The sequence below is a fragment of the Gopherus flavomarginatus genome, chromosome 13, assembly GCF_025201925.1.
Source record: "Gopherus flavomarginatus isolate rGopFla2 chromosome 13, rGopFla2.mat.asm, whole genome shotgun sequence".
Lineage (NCBI taxonomy): Eukaryota > Metazoa > Chordata > Testudines > Testudinidae > Gopherus > Gopherus flavomarginatus.
Genome location: NC_066629.1, coordinates 10395575 through 10422275, shown reverse-complemented (window position 1 = coordinate 10422275; position 26701 = coordinate 10395575). Strand labels below are relative to the sequence as shown.

The following is a 26701-nucleotide window of genomic DNA, read 5'->3' as shown; positions in this document are numbered from 1 at the left end:
CAGTTTAAAATAGGACAAATGGCCTCCCTAGGGGTGACTTTCTAAATAACAGAACTCAACCACACAATATGGGTTCAATGCAAGAATCACTGGGTGAAATTCTCTGACCTTTGTTACACAGGAGGTCAGACTAGGTGATTCATATTGTCTTCTCTGGCATTAAAATCTAGGCACTATAAAATTGGGTGATACAACTCCTGTCTGATTAAAGACAGGCCCAAGCTGCTAATGTCAGGTGTAGCTCCATACATAGCCAAAATTCAAGGGAGTTTAGACGAAGGATTTTGGTTGCAGCCCAGCTCTGTAAGCTAGCACATTTCTGTTGCACCAGCACAAGCAGTGCAGGATTAGGGGGGGGTGAACAGTTACATTTTTTGGGGGGTGGAGAATTTACACATCCACCCCAGCAGGCAGCCTAATGTGTCTCCGCTATGCCCTGCCCCTCCAATCAGGGAACAATAGGATGTCACATGCTCACTCTGCAGTCAATCAGAGGTCAGCACTGTAGGGACCCTAATTCAAATTCTTCTCTGCTTTCTGTGGAGATGGTGGGGCCAGCTGGGCCATGGAGCTGCAACTTGTGAGCCTCACTAGGCAACCCAGTTCATAAGTGTCTGATGGGGTCCTGCAGCATCCGTTTGTGCTGGGGCACTGAGCGCAGCACCCCCCCCGAGCTCCTCCCTGGCCTCGTGACCCCCCACCCCCAAGTGGTCCCCAGAGTCCCACCCCTAGCCTGGTGTCCTCCCCACCCTCCGTCCTTTGGGGCAGGTCTGCGGAGCCCTCTCCAGCTCCTCCCACACCCCCAAATGGCCTTTTTCCCACCCCAGTCCACCTCCAGTCACCAGCTCTGCCACATCCTGCCTCTCCCATCTCCCAGCACTACTATCTAGAGTTTCCTTGATCCCTCCCATTATCTGGATCCTCCTTCCTGACTCTGTGCTATCCCAGCCCCCAAAGGGGTAGCGCACTGCTTGTTGGATCATAGCCCAACAGCTTCACCTCCTGGTTCCAAGCTCAGAAGTACTCACACACACTTGCATGCTCACACCCTGCTTTGCTGCCCAGATCCCACCCCCAGCTTTGCTATTTGGCTCAACTGGGAGCATGGATGAATGTTTGAGGGAGGGTGAGTGGCAACACCAGGTGGCTTGGGCCAGCCCTGTGCATCCTACTTTCCAGACGGGGAGCTGGAAGGTGATCAGGGAGCTTGGAGGGACAATTGGGAGAGTTGGGGAGGGGAGCTGGGTGGAAGTGTGGACCTTGACTATACCTTCACCAAGAAATTTGGACCTTGACAAAAAATAATTGATTACCCCTGCCCTAAGCCAGTGGTCCCACAACTGATTAGCACTTTATCTCTTTTAAGCACCAGATAACCTAGCAAAAAGCCTCTGATGTGAAGGAAAGTCAATCTAGTATTTGCTGTGTAGTTTAGGTTAGAAGCTTTGGCTTCTCTAATATTTAGTTGCTTCTATTGGAGGCTGTAAATCAAGATCAGCTTTTACTAAATGGGATTCGCCTGAGGCTTGCGTGGTAAAGGTTGATCACTGAGTGATGGTGAGTTCTAAACAGAGACATACAATGTCTGTCAACCGTTCTTTAGCCCTTCCCTGCTCTTGTCTCTCCAGCATACAACACTCTCAGTCCTGTGGCATGATGTCCAAAAAGGAACTGGAAAGTAGCATTCCGTGAGGTTCTTTAAGGAACAGTTCTCTAGCACTGTAAACCAAATGAATTACTCTGGTTTTAATCTGACTGTCCCAACAATACGTGTGCTTTACAGGACACACAGAAGAGCTCCTGTGGATTAAATGTGGCACATCTCATATTTCCTATCAATCTTATTTCAAAGTAATGTAGGCTGGACCTGGGCAAGAGACGAAGAACATGGATGAATATCCCAATTCTGAAGTTGGGAGCCTGGGGGAGAAACAAGCTGTCTAGAGCTTCTGTTTTGAGAGAAACGTGGAACATGGACCATCTGGGCTGCTAGGCCTGCCATGACCATTGGATATTCTGTCTAGTTGCTAGGAGCTGTTATAATTTTAAACAGATGAATCATCGTTTGTGGTTCAGAAGTTTGTATGCTGGCAATCCTTAAATCAATATTTACTTAAACTTGTCATTTAGTGAATAATTTTGCTAAGTCAGTGCTCTGGCCTTTCACCAGCACAGAGCAGAGTAACTACTGCCCTCAGCTGGCTCATTTGCAGAATAACAGGTTTCAGGGAAACTAATTGTTACACAAAAATAAGTTATTTCATCAAGTTTGTTTTGTATTGAAGTCTCCAATTAAATACCATGTGGTGTTTATTTTATTTTAGCAAGTATGTCCCATTATCTGAGATTCATTTGAATTGCTCTAGTTAGTGGCAAAATTTCACAAAGTTTGGCTGTTTCTCCTGTGGGCCCATCCCTAACTTATCCATCTCCATTCCTCTCTTGCAACCCAATCCAGCCCCGTCTTCCTCCTTGCTCTCACTTTCTCCCATCTGATCATATTCTGCCAGGCACTAAGCACATGCACACTGGCACTCACTCTCTACACACTGATGTAAATTGCTCACCGGAATACCACCGGTTTAGGAATACAGGGCTAGATTCACAAAAGGACGTAGGCTACCAACTGTCCCTTTAAGAACATAAATCCCAGAATCAGGCACCACTGAGATTCACAGAGCCCCCATCCAGCTTCTGTCAAACCCTTTAAGTACTAAACTCACTTGGCACCTAGATTTTTTTGCAGTAAAATTCCCTATGGGCTTATGTTTCTGCTTCTGCGCATGTGCACTGCTGGACACCTAAGCCCCATAACGATGGATTAACTGGGGGAAGATAGCTGTTCTTCCATCTAACTGACCTGCAGGGCCTGATCTAGTAAGTGGGCTCAGAGGCTGCCTACAAGATTGGGACCTGATAGGCATTCTTCCACAAAATAGCTGGGGGACAAGGACTTCCCTTATGACTTTTAGTCCAGAGGAATGAGGAGAGTCCTCCCTCTGCCTGATGGACAGAAGGGATTTTCTACCTCTGAGGTGCATGTCCTAACCACTGAGCTATAGGTCATTTGGGGAAGAGGCAGAAATGGGGCTTAGTCTCAGTCTCTCCTGTTGAAACTGTACGATCGTGGAGATGGAATTGTTGGGCTGGAGAGAAAGCGTGCCCAAGCACAAGAACAATTCTGGAGCCTGGTAGTTAGAGCACTCCCCTGGGAGACAGGAGATCCAGTCCCCCTGTTCTAATGATTTTTTACATTAGCTTCAATAGGAGGGACTGATGGAGGCCCACATCAGAAAATCCTATTAACCTAGTGGTCAGGGCACCCACCCAAGAGGAAGTAAAGCCAGGGCCAGCTCTAGCCATTTCGCCGCCCCAAGCACAGCAGTACGCTGCAGGGGGCGCTCTGCCGCTCGCTGGTCCCGCGGCTCCAGTGGACCTCCCGCAGGCGTGCCTGCGGATGCTCCACAGGAGCCGCGGGACCAGCGGACCATCCGCAGGGACGCCTGCAGGAGGTCCACCAGAGCCGCCTGCCACCCTCCCGGCAATCGGCACAGTGCCCCCTGCGGCATGCCGCCCCAAGCACGCACTTGGCGCGCTGGGGCCTGGACCCTGTCCTGAGTAAAGCTCTGTTCAAATCCTTTCTTCTCCATCTGGCAAAGGGAGGACTGTGAACCAAGGCTCTCCCACTTCCCACGAGTACTCTAACCTCAGGACTGGACTCTAACCCTCACGCCTGGCTTGCTGCAAAAGTGATGTAGGTGTGTAACACCAAGTGAGGGTTTGCAGCTGAGAATCCCAAGCAGCCTGGACTGAGGCATTAAACTCTTCGAGAGGGGTGGAGTTTAAGATATATTCCTCACCTTACCATTTCCCATTGTCTAGTTTAGATGGCACCCGCTCAGCATGCTGGCTTTTGTGAATCCCATTCTGAGGTACCTCCCCATTCATTGTATGGGGAGTCTAGATACCTAGCTCAGGCTTTGTGAATCCTAGTGGGTTTCTTGGCCCCTAAAGTTAAGCATGGCAATGCTCAGCATCACCATGCCTAAGTACCATTGTGAATCTAGCTCATAAGAATTACCAAACTTGATCAAACTGACAACCGTCTACCCTCCTTGCAGTCTCTAATGGTAGCCAATACAATAGGGGGAGGGATAGCTCAGTGGTTTGAGCATTGGCCTGCTAAACCCAGGATTGTGAACTCAATCCTTGAGAGGGCCACTTAGGGATCTGGGGCAAAAATCAGTACTTGGTCCTGCTAGTGAAGGTAGGGGGCTGGACTCAAGGTCCCTTTCAGTTCTAGGAGGTAGGTATTTCTCCAATTATTAATTAATTATAGAAAATCTTGTAATGGACAATTAATGGAATAACCTGCCCTTGGGGAATGTCTCTTCATAGCCAAGGCACTTAAAAGTTGGTTTATGAAGCAGGATGAAGGCTTATATCTCTTATACAGTTTTATCTCAGCTGGACCCACTAAACATGTGCTCCTGATCCCTGTACAAGGGACATGTGCAGACTGGAATGTAGCAGGTGCACCTTGCATTTTTCAGGATGCTGTCCTAAACAAGCTGAACATGTGAGCTAACACATTTTATAAAGCTTCAGCAAGATTTGCCATGGCTCAATAAACAGAGGATCAATTATTAATAAGGAAGTAACTTCATCTCTTGGGCTAACTGGCAGAAAAATGTAATTCAAATAAATGTCCTGAAATTTTTCTTTTATATTATTTCAGTTTTAAAAGACCCAGCAATGCAACCAACTATTTTTTAGTATTTTGTTTGAAAAGGAATGGATTATTCTTAATCTAGGAGTCGGTGACTCCCATACTGTGGTCTTGACTAGTGGTTCTGAGGCTCCAATAAACAAGATACATAGTGGCACATTTTTCTGGAATGCACACAGAAATGGTAACCATGTAACAAACCTTTGGATTTGGCCAAATCCAATGAGTGCGCCTGTGGCTGTTGTCCAAATGCAGACTGTGTTATATTTTAAGAAGATCTGAAAAGCTTCAGGGAAGAGAGTGAGTCCATTAATGTGTTTGCCCAGTAGAGCAGAAACACAGTCTTGTTAGCGGCCCAGTGTAAAGTAGCATTACTCAGAGGTTCACTCACATTTTGCTATTGCTGAGCTCATTGGGTCATGTAATATTTTATTCAAGAGTTACAAGATGAGATGTGCTGGACATGAAGTTTGCGAAAACAATTGCATTAAGAGGGGAATTCTGAGTAGGATTAGGGAAGTTATTTTACCTCTGTATTTGGAATCCCATGTCCAGTTCTAATGTCCACAGTTTAAGAATGTTGATAAATTGGAGAGGGTTCAAAGAATAGCCACAAGAATGATTAAAGGATTAAAAAAACGTGCCTTAAAGTTATAGAATCAAAGTAGTCAATTTATATAGTTTAACAAGAGAAGGTTAAGGGGTGACTTGATTACACACCATGAGTACCTACATGGGGAACAAATATTTAATAATGGGCTCTTCAGTCTAGCAGGGAAAGATAGAACATGATTGTAACAGTTAGGGTACTTAACCACTGGAACAATTAACCAGGAGTTTTGGTGGATTCCAGATTTTCCTCCCATTCAACCCAATGGAAAGACTTTAATTGACATAAATGTGCTTGGTCCTGCACCAAATGGGGTAAATGAATATTTAATCATCCAGTTTGTGGATGCCTGTCAAGGCTGATTCCCCACTCTGGCACTTCGAGTGCAGAAGGGCCCTCAAGGATTCTAAAAATTGATACTGGCCACTCCAAGTTTGTATTAAACTCCCAAGGTTACAGTTTCTCGCTAACCTTGGATGGGTAGATGCTGCCACCACCCAAGTGCAAAAACCCCTTGAGAATTCCTCCCTGTTAGGTACCCTCTAATTAGCCACCAGCTAATTAAACAACATATGTATAAACCTCTTAGAACACTCACAAAAAACAATCCTGTTCTCAAAAAAGGTAAATTTTATTAAAAACAAAAAGAAAGAAAATACATCAGGAACTTAGGCTATTGCTATATTTAAAAAGAGAAAAATATAATAATTAAGCATCAAGAATGTTTTTTTTGAGGTCCAGCTAAATGATTACTAGCAAAACAAAAGCATTTGGGGGTTAGCATAGAGGAGTCCACAAACCTTACAGAAATAAAAGTGACAAACCTAATTGCATCTTTCTAGACATTTCCTGATCTACTTACATATCTGGAGTTTCAAATTGAGTAGTTCTAGGTATGATCTGGTGACTTCCTTACCTGGGGCAAGGGATAGCTCATAGTTTTCAGCACTGGCCTGTTAAACCCAGGGTTATAAATTTAATCCTTGAGGGGGCCACTTAGGGATCTGGGGCAAAAAATCTATCTGGGGATTGGTCCTGCTTCAAGCAGGGGGTGGGACTAGATGACCTCCTGAGGTCCCTTACAACCCTGATATTCTATGATTTTTACAGCATAGCTTCAGCCCTGTCTCTGCTCTGTCCCCTCTCTCCAGAGAACAACAGACAGACAAAGGGAAAGCTTTTCCCCAATTTTAAAAATTTCTAGCCCTCTCATTGGCTCTTTTGGTCAGGTGCCCTGTCCCTTCTTTTTACCTTCGGGCTTTTTTTTAACCCTTTACAGGTAAAGCAAGTAGAGAACAGTTACTAACAGGGATTTTATAGCTAACTTGCTGGCTGGGTGTCCATAAAAAGGAGTCCCCCACACACTTTCATTTATCACAATGTCACTGTCTATTTTATGCATTGTGCAAAATTGGCATGTACTGCATACACACATAGAAGGTAAGGCTTCTATAGTTCATTTCAGTCTTATTGCCATAATAAGACCTGAGTTCTTGAAGCTCAGTCTTGAGTTTTCCAGTTAATTTCCTCCTTTCTTCAGGAGTAAGTAATGCAGCGTCTTCCCCAGAGCTCCTATAAGTTACCATAATAATGATGTTGGGTTCGTCATTTTATACTGATTGCAAGTGCCACAGTGCTTACGTAGCATTTAGGTCATATCTGTGAATAAAATGCCCCAGCAATCACATGCACTCATTATCATAAAATAAGTGGAGACCAGATGAGATAAACCAAGAGCACTTTCTGTTCTTTAAATAATAATCAAACCAAGATAAAGTTCCCAAAAGTTTGTTCTAAAAGTCCCCAGCACACTAAAATGTAAGTGGTGCTTCTATGGATTGGTCGTAGAGGGTGAATGCAGATGGCTGTTTTGGCAGCTGCGATACAAATAGTTTTAATATTAATATAAATGACAGCTTCCAGACTAGCAAGGTTTCAGCTGTGTTCCTTGCTCTGGCTTTTCTCTTTTGCCACTGAATGTGTCTAGAGTCTATCACAAGAGGCCCTGCATACTACTGAGAAATGGGTTAGAATTTGGGCTTTCAATTCCTGTGGGAGCTGACTGTTCAACTGTATGGAAAGGAGCACTTCAAAACTTGGTAATGCTGAGCTACCCAGAACGGAGGTGGGGCACCCTTTAATAGAGCCCTTCCTCGTAAAACTCAGATCACGACAGCTGACCCTGACCCTCTGCTCCTCAATGCTTTCCTCTAGATAATGCACTGCAATTATGCCATTTGTCTCTTTTCAGCACCCTTACCCGACAGAGGATGAGAAAAGGCAGATAGCAGCACAGACAAACCTGACACTTTTGCAAGTCAATAACTGGTGAGTGAACCTTAGTGTGGGGGTTGTGGAATTTTCCTGCTTTCATAGTTATTAAACTGCTGGTGTCATCTCACTACTCCTGGTGTCCCTGCCTAGCCTGCGACTTTTGTCATATGGATAGCAGGATGCTGATTAAGTTGCTCAGGCAACTCCCCTTACTGGACATTTCTCCAAATAAAATTGGCATCAGAGCCCAAAGAAGAGGTGTTTTTCTATGGTTTTGAGGTGTTTTTTAATCTGAACAATAGAGTAAGGTGGAAATAGCTCCTAGGGAAAAAGACAAGATTCAAACCTGAGCACCTTATGGACTCGGATTGGTTCTTCTTAGTCTGATGACAAAGGAATGAATTTGTATCCACGGGTGCTTAAAAAGAAAGTAGATATAAAAAGAAACATCTCTATATAAATTGTTTACATTTAAAACCATGCTCCAGGTAATGCAATATGATGCTGCAACTCTTCTCTGGAAATCCTACTGGATTCAGCCCAGGTGTGAATGGAGTTCACCCATCTCAGAAACCCACCCCATATTTGCCATTCTCTGTTCAGGCGTATCATTGCTGGAGGTGAGGTGAGAAGGTATCTTACTGGTAGAACGGTGTGGCAACAGACTGGAATAACAGAGAACGCTGGAGGTCAGGGCTGAGTTGCATTGGTACAGCTATAGGTGTAATCTGAGAGGCATTGGCAAAGGTTTCATAGACTCATAGACTTTAGGGCCAGAAGGGACCAATATGATCATCTAGTCTGACCTCCTGCACAAAGCAGGCCACAGAAACTCACCCATCCACTTCTATAACAAACCCCTAACCTATGTCTGAGTTATGAAGTCTTCAAATTGTGGTTTGAAGACCTCAAGCTGCAGAGAATCCACCAGCAAGTGGATTCTTATTTAATATTCATTCTTATTTAATATTAATGTTTACCTGATTTTTGGGTCACTCTTTTCCATTTGTCTTTGCTAATCAGCTAATAGTATCACTGAGACCGTGTCTGTGAGATGGGTGTGATTGCTCTGTTCACACACACATGCTCGCGCTAGCTCGCCTAGGCTATGGCTACATTACAAGCCAGGGCTGTGATTCCCTGCTTACATACACATACTGTTCTATTCTCATCAAACTGGCAGGATTATCAATATAATTATAAATAGCAGTGTAGCCACGTTAGGATAGGTAGTGGCAGAGGAGGCACCGCTGAGCCGTGCTAAGTGCGCACACCCCTGGAGACAGGTGGGTAGGTACTCGGCACAGCTTAGCCATGCCTCCGCTGCCTCTACGTGTGCCACTGTGGCTACACTGTTATTTATAATCATGCTAGCACAGTGCGAGTTAGTGTGCGTGTGCGTACATTAGCAGAGGAATCTTACCCCAGGCCTGTAGCTTAGACATATCCTCAGTCTCATTCCATGTAATACTGTCAACAAACATGACAGCAATGAAATAAAAATAACACATTGGATGTCCTAGTGTAGCCAGAAGATATAATAGTTTTAGAAATTCTCCTTGGCCAAAATCTGGCCCCACTGAAGTCTGTGGCAGAACTTCCATTGACTTCACTAGGGCCAGGATTTGACTCCGTAGGATGCCATTTATTAATAAAACACCAAGAGAGAGCAGAGCCAAACTCAGAAACACTGGAGAACCAGAAAACACTTTTGGTCCAGTTCAGGCAAATGTAGTCTGGACATGGTGATGTCTCTGGGCTGCATTTAATGGTAACAAAAATGGTAGTATAAACACATCAGACCTCTACCAGAATCAGGCTTCTGTTTACTGCTCATACAGTAGCATAACTTTCCCAACTCCTCGATTAAGTCTGTATGCAAAGTGAGCATTACATGCTGAGGGCTGAAGGCAGTGTAACAGGGAAAGCAGCAAAAAGGAGAGTGTAGCCAAACATACACTTTAACTAACACAATACTTTCAGGACCAGCTCCTGTTGACTTCACTAGAGATTGCACCCGTTCATACTAGGGGCTGAATTTAGTTCCAGCAAATTACCGCATCGGTGCAAGTTGCACTGCTATGACACTGACACATTCTGAGATCAGTTTTACCATACAGTTTGTTCAGCCACAGCAATGCCACCAGTTGTGCTGCCGTTAATCCAATTTTAAACGAGTGTAAAAGCAGAATTTGACTCATACTCTTTGTAAAACTAACTTAAACAGGAGCTGGTCCCGTAAAAGATACTCCCTTGCTAACCTTGTCTCTCTTAAACCTTCAGTGTCACCTACCTCATTTCCACTTCTTGGGCCACATTTGCTGCTGGTGTAAGTTTGTGCTGTCCATGAAGTTATATCAGGGATGAATTGAGCCCTGAGTGAAACTTTTAATTCCTGGAAAAGCCTTTTTGAAAGTGCCCATGTGACTTAGGAGCCTGACACACTTAGTGGGATTTTCAGCGGCAACCAATCAATCAAAAGAAATCAGTGGGAACTTTTGATTTTCAAAACGTGTACACACTTAACCCCAGCTCCCACTGGGCCCTGCTCTGCAGAAATGGAACCAGATAGTATCTGTGCCCGAGAAGCCAGAGCCAGAAACTCTGCCTGGAGCTGCCCAGACTGAGGGGAGCTTGAAGCTGCGTTCACAGGCATTTTTGAAAATCCCAGTACGTTTGTATCTGCATCATTAGATACCTAAATACCTTTAAAAATCTGGCCCTTGGGCTATTGTGCCTAAATGTCATAGTGGCAGGCAACTAGAAAGATACAGACAAATCAATAGCTGTAGAATTATTTAGGACTATGGGATTGTTTATCCAGAGAGTGTTGCACTGTTTGAAGAGTTGATTGTAGTATGTATGGACTGAGGAGCAGGGTAATCATATGGAACATTGCCTGGGGAGTACTTTACTGTTTATCATAGAATATCAGGGTTGGAAGGGACCTCAGGAGGTCATCTAGTCCAACCCCCTGCTAAAGGAGGGCCAACCCAACTAAATCATCCCAAGCTGGGCCTTAAAAACCTCTAAGGATGGAGATTCCACCACCTCTCTAGGTAACCCATTCCAGTGCTTCACCACCCACCTAGTGAAATAGTTTTTTCTAATATCCAACCTAGACCTCCCACACTGCAACTTGAGACTATTGCTCCTTGTTCTATCATCTGCCACCACTGTGAACAGCCAAGCTCCATCCTTTTTGGACACCCCCTTCAGGTAGTTGAAAGCTACTATCATTACGTGGGGTCATCATCAGCCAGGACTATGTTTTATTGTTACTTCTGTCATTTCATTCTGCTGCTGCTTCATTAGCTGGACACAATAATGCCAGACTAAACTGAGCAGTAGAATGATTAAATATCAAATTATAACATTTACTTATAGTAATGATTAAGTCTACCAAGGGCCTGTACTGACTGATGCCTGGTAACATCATGTAAACTCTAGCAACAGTAGCTGGTATACATTTGCAATCACCCAGTGCCCCCTGCTGGTGAAAATATACATAATGGAATAATTAGTGTTATATTTTTCTACAGAGGATAATAGTCAGCATATTGCTAGTAGTTATAACAAAGTACTTACTTGTGAAATAGGGTAACATTTTGAAAAGCACCTAAGAGCTAGTTTACATAGGCAAATAGTTCAGAATAGCTATCATGGAGTAGCAAATGCCAAACAACTATTCTGCATTAACTCCCATTGTAGACACTCTGATTCTGCATTGCCTTTGTCTGGTTTAGCTTTCACTACTTTGGAAGTGGACGAAGCAGAAAAAGGTACTCTTGGTTTGGAATAAGAGTGTTCATGTGGGGAATTAATGCAGAATAGCAATTGTACTTTAAAATCACATCCTAGCTTAATTCATAGTAACTTCTCTATGTAGATAAGCCCTAAGCAGGTTAGGGGCCAAGTTTCCTTTTCAAAAGTGACTTTGGCACTTAGAGCCAGATTTTTAAAGGGATTTAGGTGCCTGAACAATGTGAAAGGTATTGATTATGACCAGGAGACAGAGGGCTTGTCTGCATTGCTGCGGGGTGGACTACAGGGGTGTGAATTGAAGTGTGCACCAAAGTGTGTCTAACATCTAATGAAAAGATACCTAGTTCACATTAACATAGTTCTATTTGAAAGAGGACTACATTAACACAAAGTAACTTTTAGTTTGCACTAGCAGTGTCCACACAGAGCAGTGGGAGCGCAACATTTCGGTGTGCTCTGCAATTCACACACCCTTAGTCCACACAATGGGGCAGTGAAGACATAGCCAGAGAGTGCACAGGCTACCTAATCAGGTGACCTGTCTTAGGGGGTCTAACTCCAAGAGGGTTTGCAGCTGAGAATCCCAAACAGAGGGTAATATCTGTCTCTGGACCATCAGCCAGGTGCACCAGGTCAGCTGCTTATGCACCTACAGCTCTCTGCTCTCCCCACCCTTTTCCTGGGCATTTTTCTCCTGGCTAATGTAGGGCACTTCCCACTCAGCGGGCCAGTGTCTGAAAATCTCTCTCTTCGACACTTAACTATCCCCAGGCACACCATATGGAGCCTGGGTGAAACTGAGCTCCTTAACTTAGGGCTACATATTCCACTAGGCGGGGGCCACATGGGACTGAGCAATGCCTAGATCTTTTTAAAACTCTGGTCCTTAGGAACCTAAGTCTCATTGAAAGTCAATGGAATTTAGTTTCCTAAGTCACTCAGATGCGTTTGAAAATGTTATCCATAGTCAATAAATGAAAGAAAATAAATATTCTAAAACCTTGTAATAATTCTGAACATTCAACAATGCAAGTAACTCCCTGTTTTTCCCCGTGGGAAGGTTTATCAATGCCCGACGGCGCATTCTGCAGCCCATGCTTGACGCAAGCAATCCAGATCCAGCCCCCAAAGCCAAGAAGATCAAATCCCAGCACCGTCCTACTCAAAGATTCTGGCCCAACTCTATTGCAGCTGGAGTGTTGCAGCAACAAGGAGTCAATCCTACTACCAATCCTGATGGTAAGAATGGGCCAGGGACATGGCAAGGAATTGGTTGGGGAAGTCTGTAGAGCACATCTGTGTTGGTTATTGTACTTAATGTCAGTAATTAAGAATGTTTGTTAACAAGCATGCGGTCCATTCACACACTTTGCTTTCAGTTTCTATGGGGTAATGCTAGTTTTTGAGAGAAGTGCAAGGTCTTCTTTCTTGAATTTTATCCAGTTTCTCTCACTGCACTTCTGCATATACAGAGGAGACTCCAGGTCACCACATACTAGTTAGTCATGCCTCTCCTGGCTGGAAAACTCTACTGGAGAAACAGGGAGGTTAGAAACAGAGAGACTAGTATAATCAATAAAAATATGTCGCACCCCATACAGCCAGTTGCCTCCTTTAACACCAATCTCCCTACAGGTTTTGATGGACAGGGCTGGGTTCATCTGGATCCTGCATCCAGCTCAGAAGGACGTAACTTTCTTATTTTCTTCCCCTGGCTTAAGGACACAGTTCAGGGAGTAAGGGTCTTCCAAACAATTTGCTGGGTATCCAATTAAAAGATGGTGCACTCTTAAATCCATGTATGATTCTCAGATTTAGAGCTCAGCCTAGACTCTTCAGCACTGCTCAGGGGCTGACGATTGCTGCTGGCAGGCATCCTTTTCCTGCCGGAGTCAGGCTACTTCTGGAGCCAGGATCTCCCCACTCCACAAAGGGGTGCAGGGCTCAGGTGCATATTATAACTCTACTAAAAACCCAACTCCTGATCTCCTTCCACAGTGCTCAGCCCCACTCCCAGCAGGCAGGCAGCCCCGAGTGAGCAGTAAAGCAGCACTGGCCACGTGGAGTTGTAGGGCTCACGCCGCCCGGCTAGGGAGGGAATTTTCCCACAAAACCCTGAATGCTGGGCGCTCTCCTGAGGAATGAAAGCACCAAGATGAGGGATGTTGCTGCCAGGCACCTGGAGGCCAGTTCTCAGGGAGACCCTGCATGCAGGCCTGGGACTCACCAGCTCCCCCACACCAGTTCTGTCCCTTCAGTGGCTGGCTCCAGCTCCTATAAAATGGTGTCTCCCCTCTCCCAGCGCTCCCGGGGGTGGCACCTCACATCCTGCTGGTCACTCTAGCTCTTCTTCCAGGGCTTTGACTTATCAAACATGTGACTGTATCCCCCACCACCCCAGACATGGCTCCTCCTCTGAGCAGGCAGTTGGTGGCCATCCAGGGACACTGCCATCCTCCTCAAAGCTCGAGGGGCCGTCACTTGAAATCATGACTCTCCTCACTCCCTCGGGGCTGCTCACAGTCTCTGAATCTGCTCCTGGACACTTTCCTCCCAGGGACAGCGTGCGTCTTCCTGCACTAGCAGAACACAGAGCCAGGGGTCAAGCTGAGCCTCCCAAGGGTTAAAATATATCATTAATGTCTCCCTTTGGGAGGATGGGTTGCCAGTTTTTCTTAGAAAGCTGTTTATTGTAAGGCACTTGTTCAAGAAACCTTTCTAGACATTTGTAATGTTGATAACTATAGGAAGTTTGTGAGAATGGGATGTCAAAGCAACTCTATAAATATTCAAAGCACTCTGATTTCTTCAGATTAGCTTGGCTGTGGTCTGTCACAACGTAGGCTAGGTACTTAATGGAGACTCTGCTTCTTTCATCGTTCAACGATCTTCTGCTGAAAGTGAATGAGAACCAAGTACCCATGAAAATTCTGCTAGGTCTATCAGCTGACTTGATATTGTTGACTCTGAGATGTAGCTGACATGGTTCCAGACAGTGAATCTTGAGTGCCCCAAAGATACTGCAGACATCTCTTGTCACTCCTCCTGATTTACCTATATGTGAGGCCATTGGTTCCTGTATTGCAGAAGATTTTAAAATTGCAAGAGATTTTGCATAGTGTAGTGTATGATATATCATTTATTTGCCTTTCTCTCAAGAAGGGAGAGAACTGCGAGTTGCCTTCCCCTCTTGGAAGGAAGGAGAAACTGGCTGGAGAATGATTTTTGTGTAGTAGAGAAAAGGTGAGTTGGTGACACTCAACTGAGATGTCTCCTTTTCTCCCCTCAGTTGTTGCTTTTGTTGTCAGTTGCTGGCTATGTGTGTGTTCTGACTGTGCGCTATGCCAGCTCTGCGCAGGTAGCTGACAACAGACCTGGATTGAACTGCCCAAGAAGACCACAGACTAGGTTCAGTGGAAAGACAGTCAGCCAGGTTTATTATTGATGAAGCACAGTCCTAGTATCACATAGACTCTACAGGACCACCAACACATGTATCCCCATTACAGTGGACCAGTTCAGTGAACTGCAGGACTTTCCATTCCCACCTCGGCCAGCCAACCCTCTGCAACCCCTCTTTTATACACTGATACAAATGTTACATACCGCTCCTCTGACATGGGTAATTGCCACCCTTTACTTTCTACCTGTTGGTTTGATCAAAACATCTCTATCCATTAGCCCGTCATTCTGATCTTATCTTTAAGAGGGGTCAGCATGTCCTTGCATCATCTTCAGTAAGTGTGTTTACGCCATAACCTTGTATCAAGGTGTTCTGACACACACCAATAATACTGAAATATATTGTGACATACTGATATAGCCAGAGCCAGTGGTTAACCACCTTCTGGAATGTGTTTATGCAAGTGTCCAGTGCCTAGCACTTCTTAGCCCGGTTCTTGCCAGGTTCTGTGAACTTGAAAGCAGACATGTTTTGTAACAGGGCCTGAGTTTTGTTCAGAGCCTAACTTTGCTCTTATCAGCAGGACCTGACTTTAGTACGGGTCTTGGGTCTTACCAGGCACCTTATACCTGGCCTCATGTCTCAGGCTCTTTCTACTACAGCTCTGTGTGTTTCAAGGAATGTTGGGAGCCCCAGAAAGTCTCCCAACCACGCACCAATATCTCCTGCTGCTCCCTGAAGCTCCGCTGGTTAGGAGTCATCACTTTGCTAGCCAAGGAGAATGGGAAGGTCATAGGAGCGTAACTCCAGTCAGTGGAGAGGGGGATGACTGGGAGCAACCTGTTTCCTTTTATTTAACCTCTGGCTCTGGCTATATCAGTATGTCACAATATATTTCAGTATTATTGGCCATTCCTGTAGAATGCTGGGACATTTTTAATATGGGCATTTCACTACATTATTTTAGTATTTCTCCAACATCAGACCCGTAGGATGGTAGGGTAAGATTTTTCAAACTATTTAACATTAAAAGTGTTATTATCCTCAGTTTGCTAATTTGCCTATTGTTGTAGCCATTAGCTCTGAGACCACTTCCTTATCATAATTTTTTTAGTAAAGTCTGCCTGACACCAGCATTAAGTTGCAACAAATATTAGCTATTTCTATTAAAGTAGCTCCAAGAGTTCTCAGGTTAGATTGGGCCCCATTGTGCTAGGTGCTAGCAAAGATACCATGAGAGATGCACTCTAAACAGACAAGAGTGGAAGGAGGGAAAAGAGAATGGAAGTAAATTGCCCAGGATTATACAAAGGGAGCCAGAAATAGCAGCCACAACTTCTTACTCCAAGTCTAGTACCCCATCCAATAGATCTAGTTGCCTCAGTACTCCAACTCCCCTAAGTAGCAAACAGGTTACTAGTTTTTAAAATGCACCAGAGACAAATATTAAGGTGATGAAATAGTGGTTTAAGTTACATATTGGTCAACATAAGTGAGGGTGAGCATAAGATGGATAAATTCACATGCTGGGGATGTAACAGGAAAACAGCCAACAGGATAGTGTAATATAAAGTAAGCCCTAAACTGAAAGTGTCAGCACTGAGGTTGCCAGTGCATATGTAATATGATAGTCTTTAATTACACGATCACATATTCATTTTCCACAGGACCCTGCCTCATTCAGTATAGAGAAAGGACTGTGCTCAGGGAATGAGCCAGCTATTCAGTATTTCCTTTCATTCTCACCATTCCATGTGTGGCCCCTGCCTTATCTAGTGCCACCATCCAAACCCTGCACTAAATAGTAAATTATTAATTTCCTGTTGGGCTTTTCTATGGTGCTCATAATTGTGATATCTGACACTCTCAACCAGTATTGAATGTGTCTTCACAACTCCATTGATGTTATGAGTGTATTATTTACCCCATTTTACAGATGGGAAAACTGAGATGAAGTGATTTATCAAAGACAGATTTCAGGACTACCTGACTTCCAGCCCCGTGTTCATTCCTCCAGTCCACAATCTATTACTACTGGCAGGACTGAGCAGGACTAAAGCAGTGACTTTAGTTGCAGTTATGAGCACTCAGCACTTCTAGTCCCAGTTCCAAGTGTCTTCCTGTTGGACCCAAGTGAATAAGGAACACAGAATTAGTGGCCATCTAGAGAAATGTGGATTAACATAAGTTGTCCCGCATCACACAGGATGATTACAGTCTGTAAGTACCGACATGAGGGACACATATTTAATAATGGGTGCTTCAGTCTAGCAGAAAACGGTACAACATAATCTAATGACTGGAACTTGAAGCCAGACAAATGTAGCTTGTAAATAAGGTCTAAAATTTTTAACAGTGAGGCTACGTCTTCACTACCCACCGTACCGGTGGGTAGCAATCGATTTCTCGGGGATCAATATATTGCGTCTCATCTAGACGCGATATATCGATCCCCAAACGAGCTCCTGTCGGCTCCGGAAGTCCACTAACGCGAACAGCGGTAGCAGAGTCGACAGGGGGAGCCTCGGACGTCGATCCCGCACCGTGAGGACGGTAGGTAACTTGATCTAAGATACTTCGACTTCAGCTACGCTATTCACGTAGCTGAAGTTGCGTATCTTAGATCAATTTTCCCCTCTAGTGTAGACCAGCCCTGAGAGTAATGAACTGTTGGAGCAATTTAAGATGTGTTGTGGCATCACTGACCATTTTAAAATCCAGATTGGATGTTTTTCTAAAAGCTCTGCCCTAGGAATTATTTTCAGGCAGGTTTTTGGCCTGTGCTATGCAAGGGGTCAGACTAGATGCTCCCAAAGATCCCTTCTGTCTTGGAATAAAACATCTGCTTTGGCTAAACAACCATTTGTAATATTATTAGAAGACCTCAAACCAATTTTTAATTCTGTTTTAAAAAGACTCAGAGGCGAATTGTTTTTTTTTGCCATTTGGGATCAGCCTAAGGTCAACTTGCTCATCACATTTGAAACACTACCTGCTAGAAGGAAATATGGTCTAGACAAAAGGACCCTGGATGGGGACTGAAGGGATCTTTCTATGGAATTTAGATAGCCCCACTGAGCACCTCTCAATATTTAAAGTGTTTATCCTCACAACGGCCCTGTGAGAGAAATATTTTTATTCCCATTTTTGCTGATGGGGAGCTGAGTCACAGGGAAATTAAGGGCTGGATTCCCAAGTGAATTTAGGTGTTGCATCATCTTATTCCTAGGTATCCTGCCACCCAATCACATTCACAGCCCCTGTCACTGGCTATTCACAGAAATCCCAGATCCTCTCCCCCGAAAGGAGGTTTACCAGTTTTACTGTAAACCACTGCTCCTGTAAACCACATAGCACTTGTAATGAACCAAAAGATGCGTTATTTAAGGAAGAACAGATATTCTACTAGAAAAAAATAGAATGAGGGAAACAAATAGCCTTTAAGGCCAGAGTTCAGGGAATCCTCATTGCCAGATGGAACACATGAACAGGGGAGGCTTTAATCTTAGGAACAGGCAAACACCAGGCAAGAAATGCTTGCTATCACTGTTCTTTGTGGGCGAAACAAAATCATAAAATGAAAACCTGTGTCTAATAGATTAAGTTTTCCTCCCAAAGTTCAGACTACCAGGATCCAAACTCCATGAAAACGCTACTGCTTCACAAGGTTTCCTCAGTGAGTGGATACAGAGTGCTTCTCTTCCCCTGTGCTATACTGAAAACAGCCTTTTGTGTCTTGTCCCAGAAACCCTGTCTTGTTGTGAAGTTCCGTTCTTACCCTCACATGGTTTCAGTTGTTTGCAATTGCCTCTGATGGTTTTCTACTGGAAGTTTTAGCATTGCAAAATGCAAATGGGCCATCACCAAGGCACTTTATCCACTGGTGACTAATTTCTGCTCCAAGTTCGTAAACCATCACTAGGATCATGAAATTCCCTTTGAGTCAGAGAGACACTGAGAATTCATATAGGGACATAAACTGCATAAAATCATTGATTTTTCAACTGGATAAAAACAAGAAAATTTAACAAAATAACCTCTTAAAATTTCTTGTCATTATTAGACTAAAATCTCTTTCTGAGGTGCTGTAAGCGGCACTGCCTCTAAACTTCACTTATATTACGTATATACAGATTGCTCTTGGAAGCTGCTGCTATAAATAATTCAAGCAGATGTTGTTGTGACAGGATCCCCGGGGTGCAGCATGGGACTGTGGGACTTCTGTGCCCCCTTAACTCTCCAGCCTGGGCTGTCTCTCACAATGCTTTGCTAGTGACAAGCAGCAATCCCCTCCAGGTGCTGTTATCACTCAGTACAACCACATGTGGAGCCCCACACCCAGCTAGATTGCATGAATGCTCCCAGAGCCACTCATGAATCACGCAGAGAAAGGCACCAGCCAAATCCCCCCACCTCCCAGCCTTGCACCTCAGGAATATACCATCGTACATTTCTCAAGACAAGCAGTTCAAATTTATTAATTGGTTCACCACTTGGTCAATGGAAAGTGGATATATGCCAGCCTCTGTAAATCTGAGCAGGTTTGCCAAAGACTCCACGAAAACTCACTGGTAAAGTTCAACAGCTAAACAAATTTATTGACTACAAAAGATAGATTTTTAAGTGATAGGCAAAATATAAGAACGCAGTCTAAACTCAGAACTCTATTAGACTGGGAAACATCTAGATTAACCTTGATATTGCAGTTCATAGTACACGGGTTTCACCTTTGAGACCTGAGCCAGTCTCCTCTGTTGGGGTCTTCAGTCTTCTGAGTGTCCTTGTTGCTTGCAGCATAGGTGGGGGAAGGAGAAAGGCCAAGCATGGGACCCCTGTGTTCTGTCCCATGTGCTTGGAGAACACAAGTCCAGGCATGTGTGGTGGGCACTGCTGAGTCCCTAGACAAGCAAAGTTGAGCAATTCCCCTGGTGTGGCCTCATACAGGTGTGGTCATTGACTTGTAGCTCCCCTGCTGGACAATGGCTGGTGATGTCTGTTCAGCACCCACCCTTGTCATTGTCTCTGGAGAGCTGGTATCTGGGCGTCTCCAAAACCCACAGCATATTTTAGTGATAACCATACAACACCATTCTCATAACTTCATATGCATTAATTATATATATATTTAGATAGAACAGTGACTTTCAGTAGATCATAACCTTTCTCCTGATACCTCACATGCCCTGCTTTATATGCAATATCACAATTATATATAAATGAGGAATATGGGGGCTACGGGATGCTCCCCCAGCTGTGTTAACTGCTTTTCTTGAATAGTTTCACTTTCCCAGTATTGTATGTTTTAAAGTTCTGAAAACAGATTAAACAATGAATAATTCAAATAGCCAGAGATTTACAACCTGTTTTGCAAGACTTTTCTGTGTGTGTGTTAATTAGATTTTGGGGTGGAGGGGTGTTTCTTTACTCATTACTGCTTTTGACCTTAAGTGAAGTGAAGAGCAGCAAACACTGAGGTCAACTGCCCATGTATTAAAAGTCATACGTCTCCAGATGAGAAGAAGCAGGTGGGAAAAGGGGAGAATGAGATGCAGAGACATTTACAAAATAGGGTTTAAAATAAGCACCAAGTGCAACAATGTGAAAAATGAAAGTGAGAAACAGAGAGAAGATGAAGGAAAAGCAGTGAGGCATAACATTCAGTGTTGCCAGGCCTTGAAGCGCTCATGATTTTATCGTGTGTCTCACAGTATTAGGTGTTTTTCTTAAAGCCGCAGCTCATGGAGGCGCGTGCTTAGATGAGACTCTCAGCCTTCTCTCCACACCTTTTATTTTTAAGTAAATTGTGGTTGTGGAGAAAAGCTTGAAAACGTGAAAACTTGAAAAACTCCTGATTTTTAAACCACTCTTATGGATTTTTGAGGGGCTTTACTAATGAGTTTTGAAGGCTTAGAGATGGAAGTACAGTAGAGGTTAGCCTCCCTTTTCCCAAAACCCAGGGATGCTGCCATACTTCATTTGCCTTCTGGACCCCTTTTTGCAAACCTGCCCTGGTGTAGGCCCCAGTTATCTCAGAGACTACCCCCTGATGTCCCACCATGACAACTGTGCTCAGAAGATACATTTTGGCTAGCAGAACCAAAGGTGATGCTCACAGGAGCAGGAAACAAGGCCTCTTAAGTCTGAAATCCAGCCCCTCTGGCTGTAGGTCCCCACTTTTAGAGCAGTCTGTAGATTCACCACTTTCTGTTTAGGCTCCCCACTGACTGCAGACTGCATGGCAATCATACAGTCCTACAAATTAGAGGTGGAAAGGACATGTTAGGTCATCCAGTGCACAGCTCAAGGATGGGGTGCAATACAGAGTTGTTCCTTACAGGCCATTTCCCTGTATTCCATCCAGTCTTATTTTAAATGTCCCAAGCAATGGGGCCAGCTTCATTTGCGTTCAGAGACTGTTTCATACCGAATCCATCTCACTGAAAAGAATTGTCTGATGTGGAACCTAAATTTTCCCTGTCTTAATTTCATCCATTTTATCCTAGTTAAATCTCTTGAATAGCACCAAGTAATTTCTCTGCCTCCATCGTGTTAATACCTTGTAGATATTTCCAGTCTGTTAGCCTGTCTCTCAGAAATGGCAGCTTATTTGTGCTTTTTCCTGCAAGTCATTCTCTAGACCCTTAATGTCCATCCATCTGTACAGTGAGGTTCCCCTTCTCTTTGAAACTTGGAAGCAGATGAGTTTTGACCCTGGGCTGGACTTCAGAGAACCCGTTCCAGAACTGTCTGCATTCAAGTGGAGCAAATGGCAAAATTCAGGCCTCCATTTTCAGCACAACTATTTTACTAATGCAACGTATTGACAGCATCCTGTCTTGGTCTCTGTGTTTCTGGTTAGTTTCCCCAGGTGTATTGGATGCATTTTTCCAATTCTTTTTAATTATTAATTAATTTTTTTCAGCCCATGTCTCCATCTTTTTTTATCACTTTTTGATTCTTTTATCCTCACGGGTGTTTGCAACTCCTCCCAGTATTGTACCAGGTGTAAATGTACTTAGTGCACTATTCTGCTCTAGTAACACAGATTGCTATTTAAGCATTCCTAGTCTTGGAGATGTTTAGTCGGTGTTTTCCCAGTGTTTTGGGGATGATATTGAGCCAGATCCTTAGCTGGTGTAAATTGGTGCAGGTTTGTTGACCTTGGTGGAGCTCTGCTGATTTACACCAGCTGAGGATCTGGCTCATTTTGGTTGGTGGTAGATATTGTGTTCCAGATATTGAAGTGGTGGGCAGTTATAAATATGTATAATAATAATAACCGTAAAGTGTTGCTTAAAAGAGAAACATTAGCAAAGTGTAAAGAAGTAGCAAGTTGGTGACGTGAGTGCATAGCTTTTCTGGGAATAGAGTCTGAAATGCCTGACATTATTCAAGCAACCATACACATGTGCCTAAGTGCTTCTGGTCAACTACTACTCCACAGCATCTCAGTCAGTGGGAGCTCTGACCCCAGAAAACCTTGACTTGTCTCTTGGGCTGGAGGTGTCCAATGCCGTATCATCAACCTAAGCATTCAAAAATCACAAATGAGCGCCCCCTCCCAAATCATGAGGTTGGCTAAAAATCATGACATTGGAAACCATCAAATAAAAAGTCAGGGTCTTTTTATTTGCCTCCTGGTTCCTAAGCCTTTTGAGTGCTCTTGGGTCAGATTGTCAGGTGTTTCTTCACAAGCATGAAGGTTAGAATCTTTTTATTTGAATGAAAACTGATTCTCACATATTGCTATGACTCCAGCAGAAGGGGCTTCAAGAATAACATCAAATATTGAAAGACTCATGCTAAATTTGTGAGATTTGGCAGCACTGTCAGATGCTAGGTGCACACAGATCTGTTAAGACGCTTGATTTAGTTAGAAGGCTCCTGTGTACAGCTGCCTTCTGAAGTGCTCCTCTGGAGGAACTTAAATCTCCTTGAGAACTGCAGAGATGCTCTCAGCTTCATCTCTATGGGAAGAGTGGCTCTAGGGGGGAATCTCCATGATTAGACTTGGAGGTATGGCTAGAGTGACACTAGAGTCATTTCTCCCTGGCCAGAGACATCTTTGAGCTGGAACCAGGGATTGGCAGTAAGAGCAGCATGTCCCAATCAGGCAATGAGCAGCCAGTTAGACATTTGACAGCCTAGCCAGAGCATCTCCCAGCTGATGGCAGGAAGCAGCCTTATCCCCCTCCCAGACCGGGGAAGCAGTAGCCGCCATCAAGGGCTAGTATCAGAAACCCAATCACAGCCCTTCTGTCCAGTCTTTAGACAAGGAGCAGCAAGGGCCAGAGCCTCAAGAAACAGTCAGAGTCACCTATCCACCAGAAGTTCCTATGTTCCCAAAGTTCCTTCCAGGCTTCAGTTTTACCAGGTTCATGTTCTGGTCATTAGGACATTTTATATCATTTATGTAATAAAATATGCAAATTAATCCACTAAGCATAAAATCTCCAGAATTGTGAAACGTCAGCTTCAACATGTATGCACTCATTTTTTAAAGTTCTGTTAGCTCCTCAGATAAAAATGCCATGCATTAAGAGTAGTATTGTCCACGCTTAATATGTTAGATTCAAACTTATTACTGAACATTCAGATGCTGTGTTGTTTTATGGGAAATACTGATGTGTAATTCTGTGATTCCGACAGAAAATGTGTTAGGTTAAAGAGAAAGTTTGATTTTCACATCTTGTATTGAATGGGAGGTACGGCAAATGCCAACCAATGTGGATCTCTCCATAGCAAGTCAGCAGTCGTGGTAAAGCAACATGATGTCAGATGGCATTGTTGCCTCCGCAAAGTAAATTTGCAAATGTAATTATTTATATCAGGTGTTGTTTTTATTTTAGGCTCCTTAATTATGGACAATCTGCAGTCCCTGTCTTCCGATAATGCTACCATTGCTATGCAGCAGGCCATGATGGCAGCTCATGATGACTCACTTGATGGAACAGAAGATGAGGAGGAGGATGAAATGGAGGAAGAAGAAGAAGAAGAACTGGAGGAAGATAACGATGAGCTCCAGACAACGAATGTCAGTGACCTTGGCTTGGAGCACAGTGACTCACTGGAGTAACAAAGAATTGAAGGTTCCCTGATTTATGGTAGAGCAGATGCCTCCCGGAAAGTTGTTTCCCTACCTAAATCAGCAGCCTGAGGAATTTTTAGAGGAACCCTGATCTTTGACATACAAGCCCCTCACATCGCTTTAAAAATTATGTATGACAAAATCAAGTAGTGATACCCTTACAAAGTGTCCTGCTTGCCTGCAATACACTGCAGCTGTGGACAGGAGTGCACATTTAAGAGACCAGTAGAATGTGCAGGGTTATTATTTAAGTGAAGGACACATGTTTACAAGGCACATATTGTGGCCAGTTTTTTTTTTTGTTTGTTTGTTTGTTGTTTTTTTTTTTGGTGTTGTTGTTGTTGTTTTTGATAAGAACAAAAGTGTTTTTAGGGCAAGCTGTTTTCTGTATGACTGAGTCTTTGATGGATGTTATCATGCAATGCCTTTTTTTGACATGCAGGTGAGAGGCAGGTCTGTTTTCATTTTCACTGCATTTATGAAAGATTTATAGATACAAAAGGATTGATGCTTTTTTTAAGTAAAAGATTGTAATGATTATAAATATCTAAATGTAGGGAAATCAGAGTTTGCAAATTGTCAGAATTTAAAACTGAACATTGAAAGACTTTAGTGCTGGATCCATTTAGATTCCTGATTAGTGCTGATTAAATGAATGTCAGTTCTTCAGACTTCCATTTCTTCCTATACAGAGTGACAAACCCCAGGAAGTACAGAGGGGACACACACATGTTCATGTAAAACGGTCTGTTGATTGGGCACCAGACTGTGAGCTGTGCAGCCTTTGTAGGAGAACGAAAACTTAGAAACTTTTTATTGAATGTTCTGCTTGTGATACAGTTAGTGAAATTTCTTAGGCTATAGGTGCAATGTCAAATGACAAAGAATGTTTAAAAGATCACAAATATTCAGAAACTGATCAAGAAATGATTGGGCATTCTTATGTTTTAATGAAATATAAGCAAAAAATGCTAAATTTGCCTTGTTCATCTGAAACGTTGTCAGATTTCAAATGCTGAAAGCAAGCTCATATTCTGCTATGCTATCTCCTGGTTTTGAGAATTCATGGATTGCTGAACTAGGAAAAGGTTTTTTGAGATAGCTGAACATGCTATCCAGCTGGTAAAATATAAAAATGCTCCTTGTGTTACTTCCAGCTCTCATCTAGAATCCCCACCAACTATCCCTCTCATGTAAAGCATTCTGCCGAGAGATTGATGAAAAGCCAACTTGAAATAAGATGGTCATTTAGGCAATGGCTACACTGCAGCAGGGAGTGTCCTTCCCAGTTTGGCTAGCCAGCCACTTGTTAGCTCTGCTCAAGTTAGTGGGCTAAAAATAGCAGTGTAGCTGTGGTAGCAGGGATAGTGACACAGTCTAGGCACCTGAGTACACACCCACCCAAACCCACTTGGCACACGCTCAGGTGGCTAGCTCAAGCTGCCACCTGTACTACCCCAGGTACAAGTATCTGTCTAGCCACACTGGGAAGCACAGTGCAGTGTGGACATAGCCTTAGGCGTGTTTAATAGCAGTAGGATGGGTCAGAACCATACAAATTTTCTTCACTGACTGAGGAAGAAAACATTTCATGACGCACTGGCAAAACTAATCACAGCCAAGACTTTCCTGAGATCAGAAACATTTGCTGAGCTGACTAACATATATACAAATATAATAAACAAATAAGAATCAGATTATGAATATAATCACAGAAATGGCAACAAAGGCTCTCTAGTATTCACACAGTGGGAAGGAAATAAACTCCCCTTGATAGAAAGAGATTTCACCCCAAAACATCACTCGCACACCTCCACTCGCCACACACTAAATGGTAGAACTGAATATGGTTGTGTTATCCATAAAATTTAATTGAATGAACTTTCAGTCCATTTGCAGGAGAACAATTTCAGTGACAACCCTTGGATGGCACTATCGTGAAGGCTGAGAATGACCTTTAGCAAAACAACTGGGGACCTCTATATTCCACCTTTGAAGAGCAGTCAGTAACTGAGACTGAGGAAGGACTTCCTGAAATGAATGTGTTCCTCCCTACAATGAGCAAAACTGAACGGTTTAATAGAAATTTGAGAAAGAAACAAGCTTATTTATAATCAGTGGTATAGAGCAATACATTTTGCTTCCTTTCCATGCCATAATTTGATCACATTTCCCCTTTGAAAATGCAGTGGAATTAGGGCAGCCAGAAAATAAGAACACAAGCAAACTGAAATTTGCACACTTGAGAGCAACCGCTCAAAAGCCAGTAGCCTGATGCTTAAGATACTCAGCTGTGGGATAGAAGTTGCAGAGTCCAGGCCCTGCTCTAATTCAAAGCAGGGATTGGACCTGTGTCGCTACATCCTAGGTAAATACCCTCAGCAACAGGCAAGAGAGTCTGGTCTTTTCTACACTTCAAAGTTAGGACAACATAGCTACGGTGTTCATGGGTTTGAAAAATTCACACACACCCCAGAACGATGTAGGTATGCTGAGCTAACTCCTGCGATAGATGCAGTTAGGTCAATGAAAGATTTCTTTCATTGTCCTAGCTACTGCCACTCAGAGAGGTGGATTGCTTACAGCGATGGAAGAACCTCTTACATCAGTGTAGGAAGTGTCACTGTCAGTATTATAGCTGTACTGCCATAGCACCTGTAGTGTAGACATGGCTGCAGTCTCTCTCACCTGTTGGAGCCGTGCCACTTGGTATACACAATTAAATGTTAATTGGACCAGAGAGAGACTGTGTCTGTTGCCTGGCTTTCTCTCTCTCTCTCTCTCTTCTGAGAAATCCCATGCTGGACCTGAGAAACTGTCCCGTTAAGACTG

At 43.6% G+C, this 26701-nt stretch overlaps 1 protein-coding gene across 10 annotated transcripts in view; it reads left to right on the top strand.

Moving 5' to 3' along the window:
• PKNOX2 (PBX/knotted 1 homeobox 2) overlaps positions 1–26080 on the top strand; it is a 623477-nt gene extending 597397 nt beyond the window's left edge. For all 10 annotated transcript variants that reach the window (XM_050921671.1, XM_050921661.1, XM_050921668.1 and 7 more), the window contains 3 exons: positions 7591–7667; positions 12439–12617; positions 23631–26080. In XM_050921671.1, coding sequence (XP_050777628.1) covers positions 7591–7667; positions 12439–12617; positions 23631–23857 — 483 coding nt within the window. In that variant the 3' untranslated portion in view covers positions 23858–26080. The remainder of the gene's footprint in view (positions 1–7590; positions 7668–12438; positions 12618–23630) is intronic.
• The last annotated feature ends 621 nt before the right edge of the window (positions 26081–26701 follow it).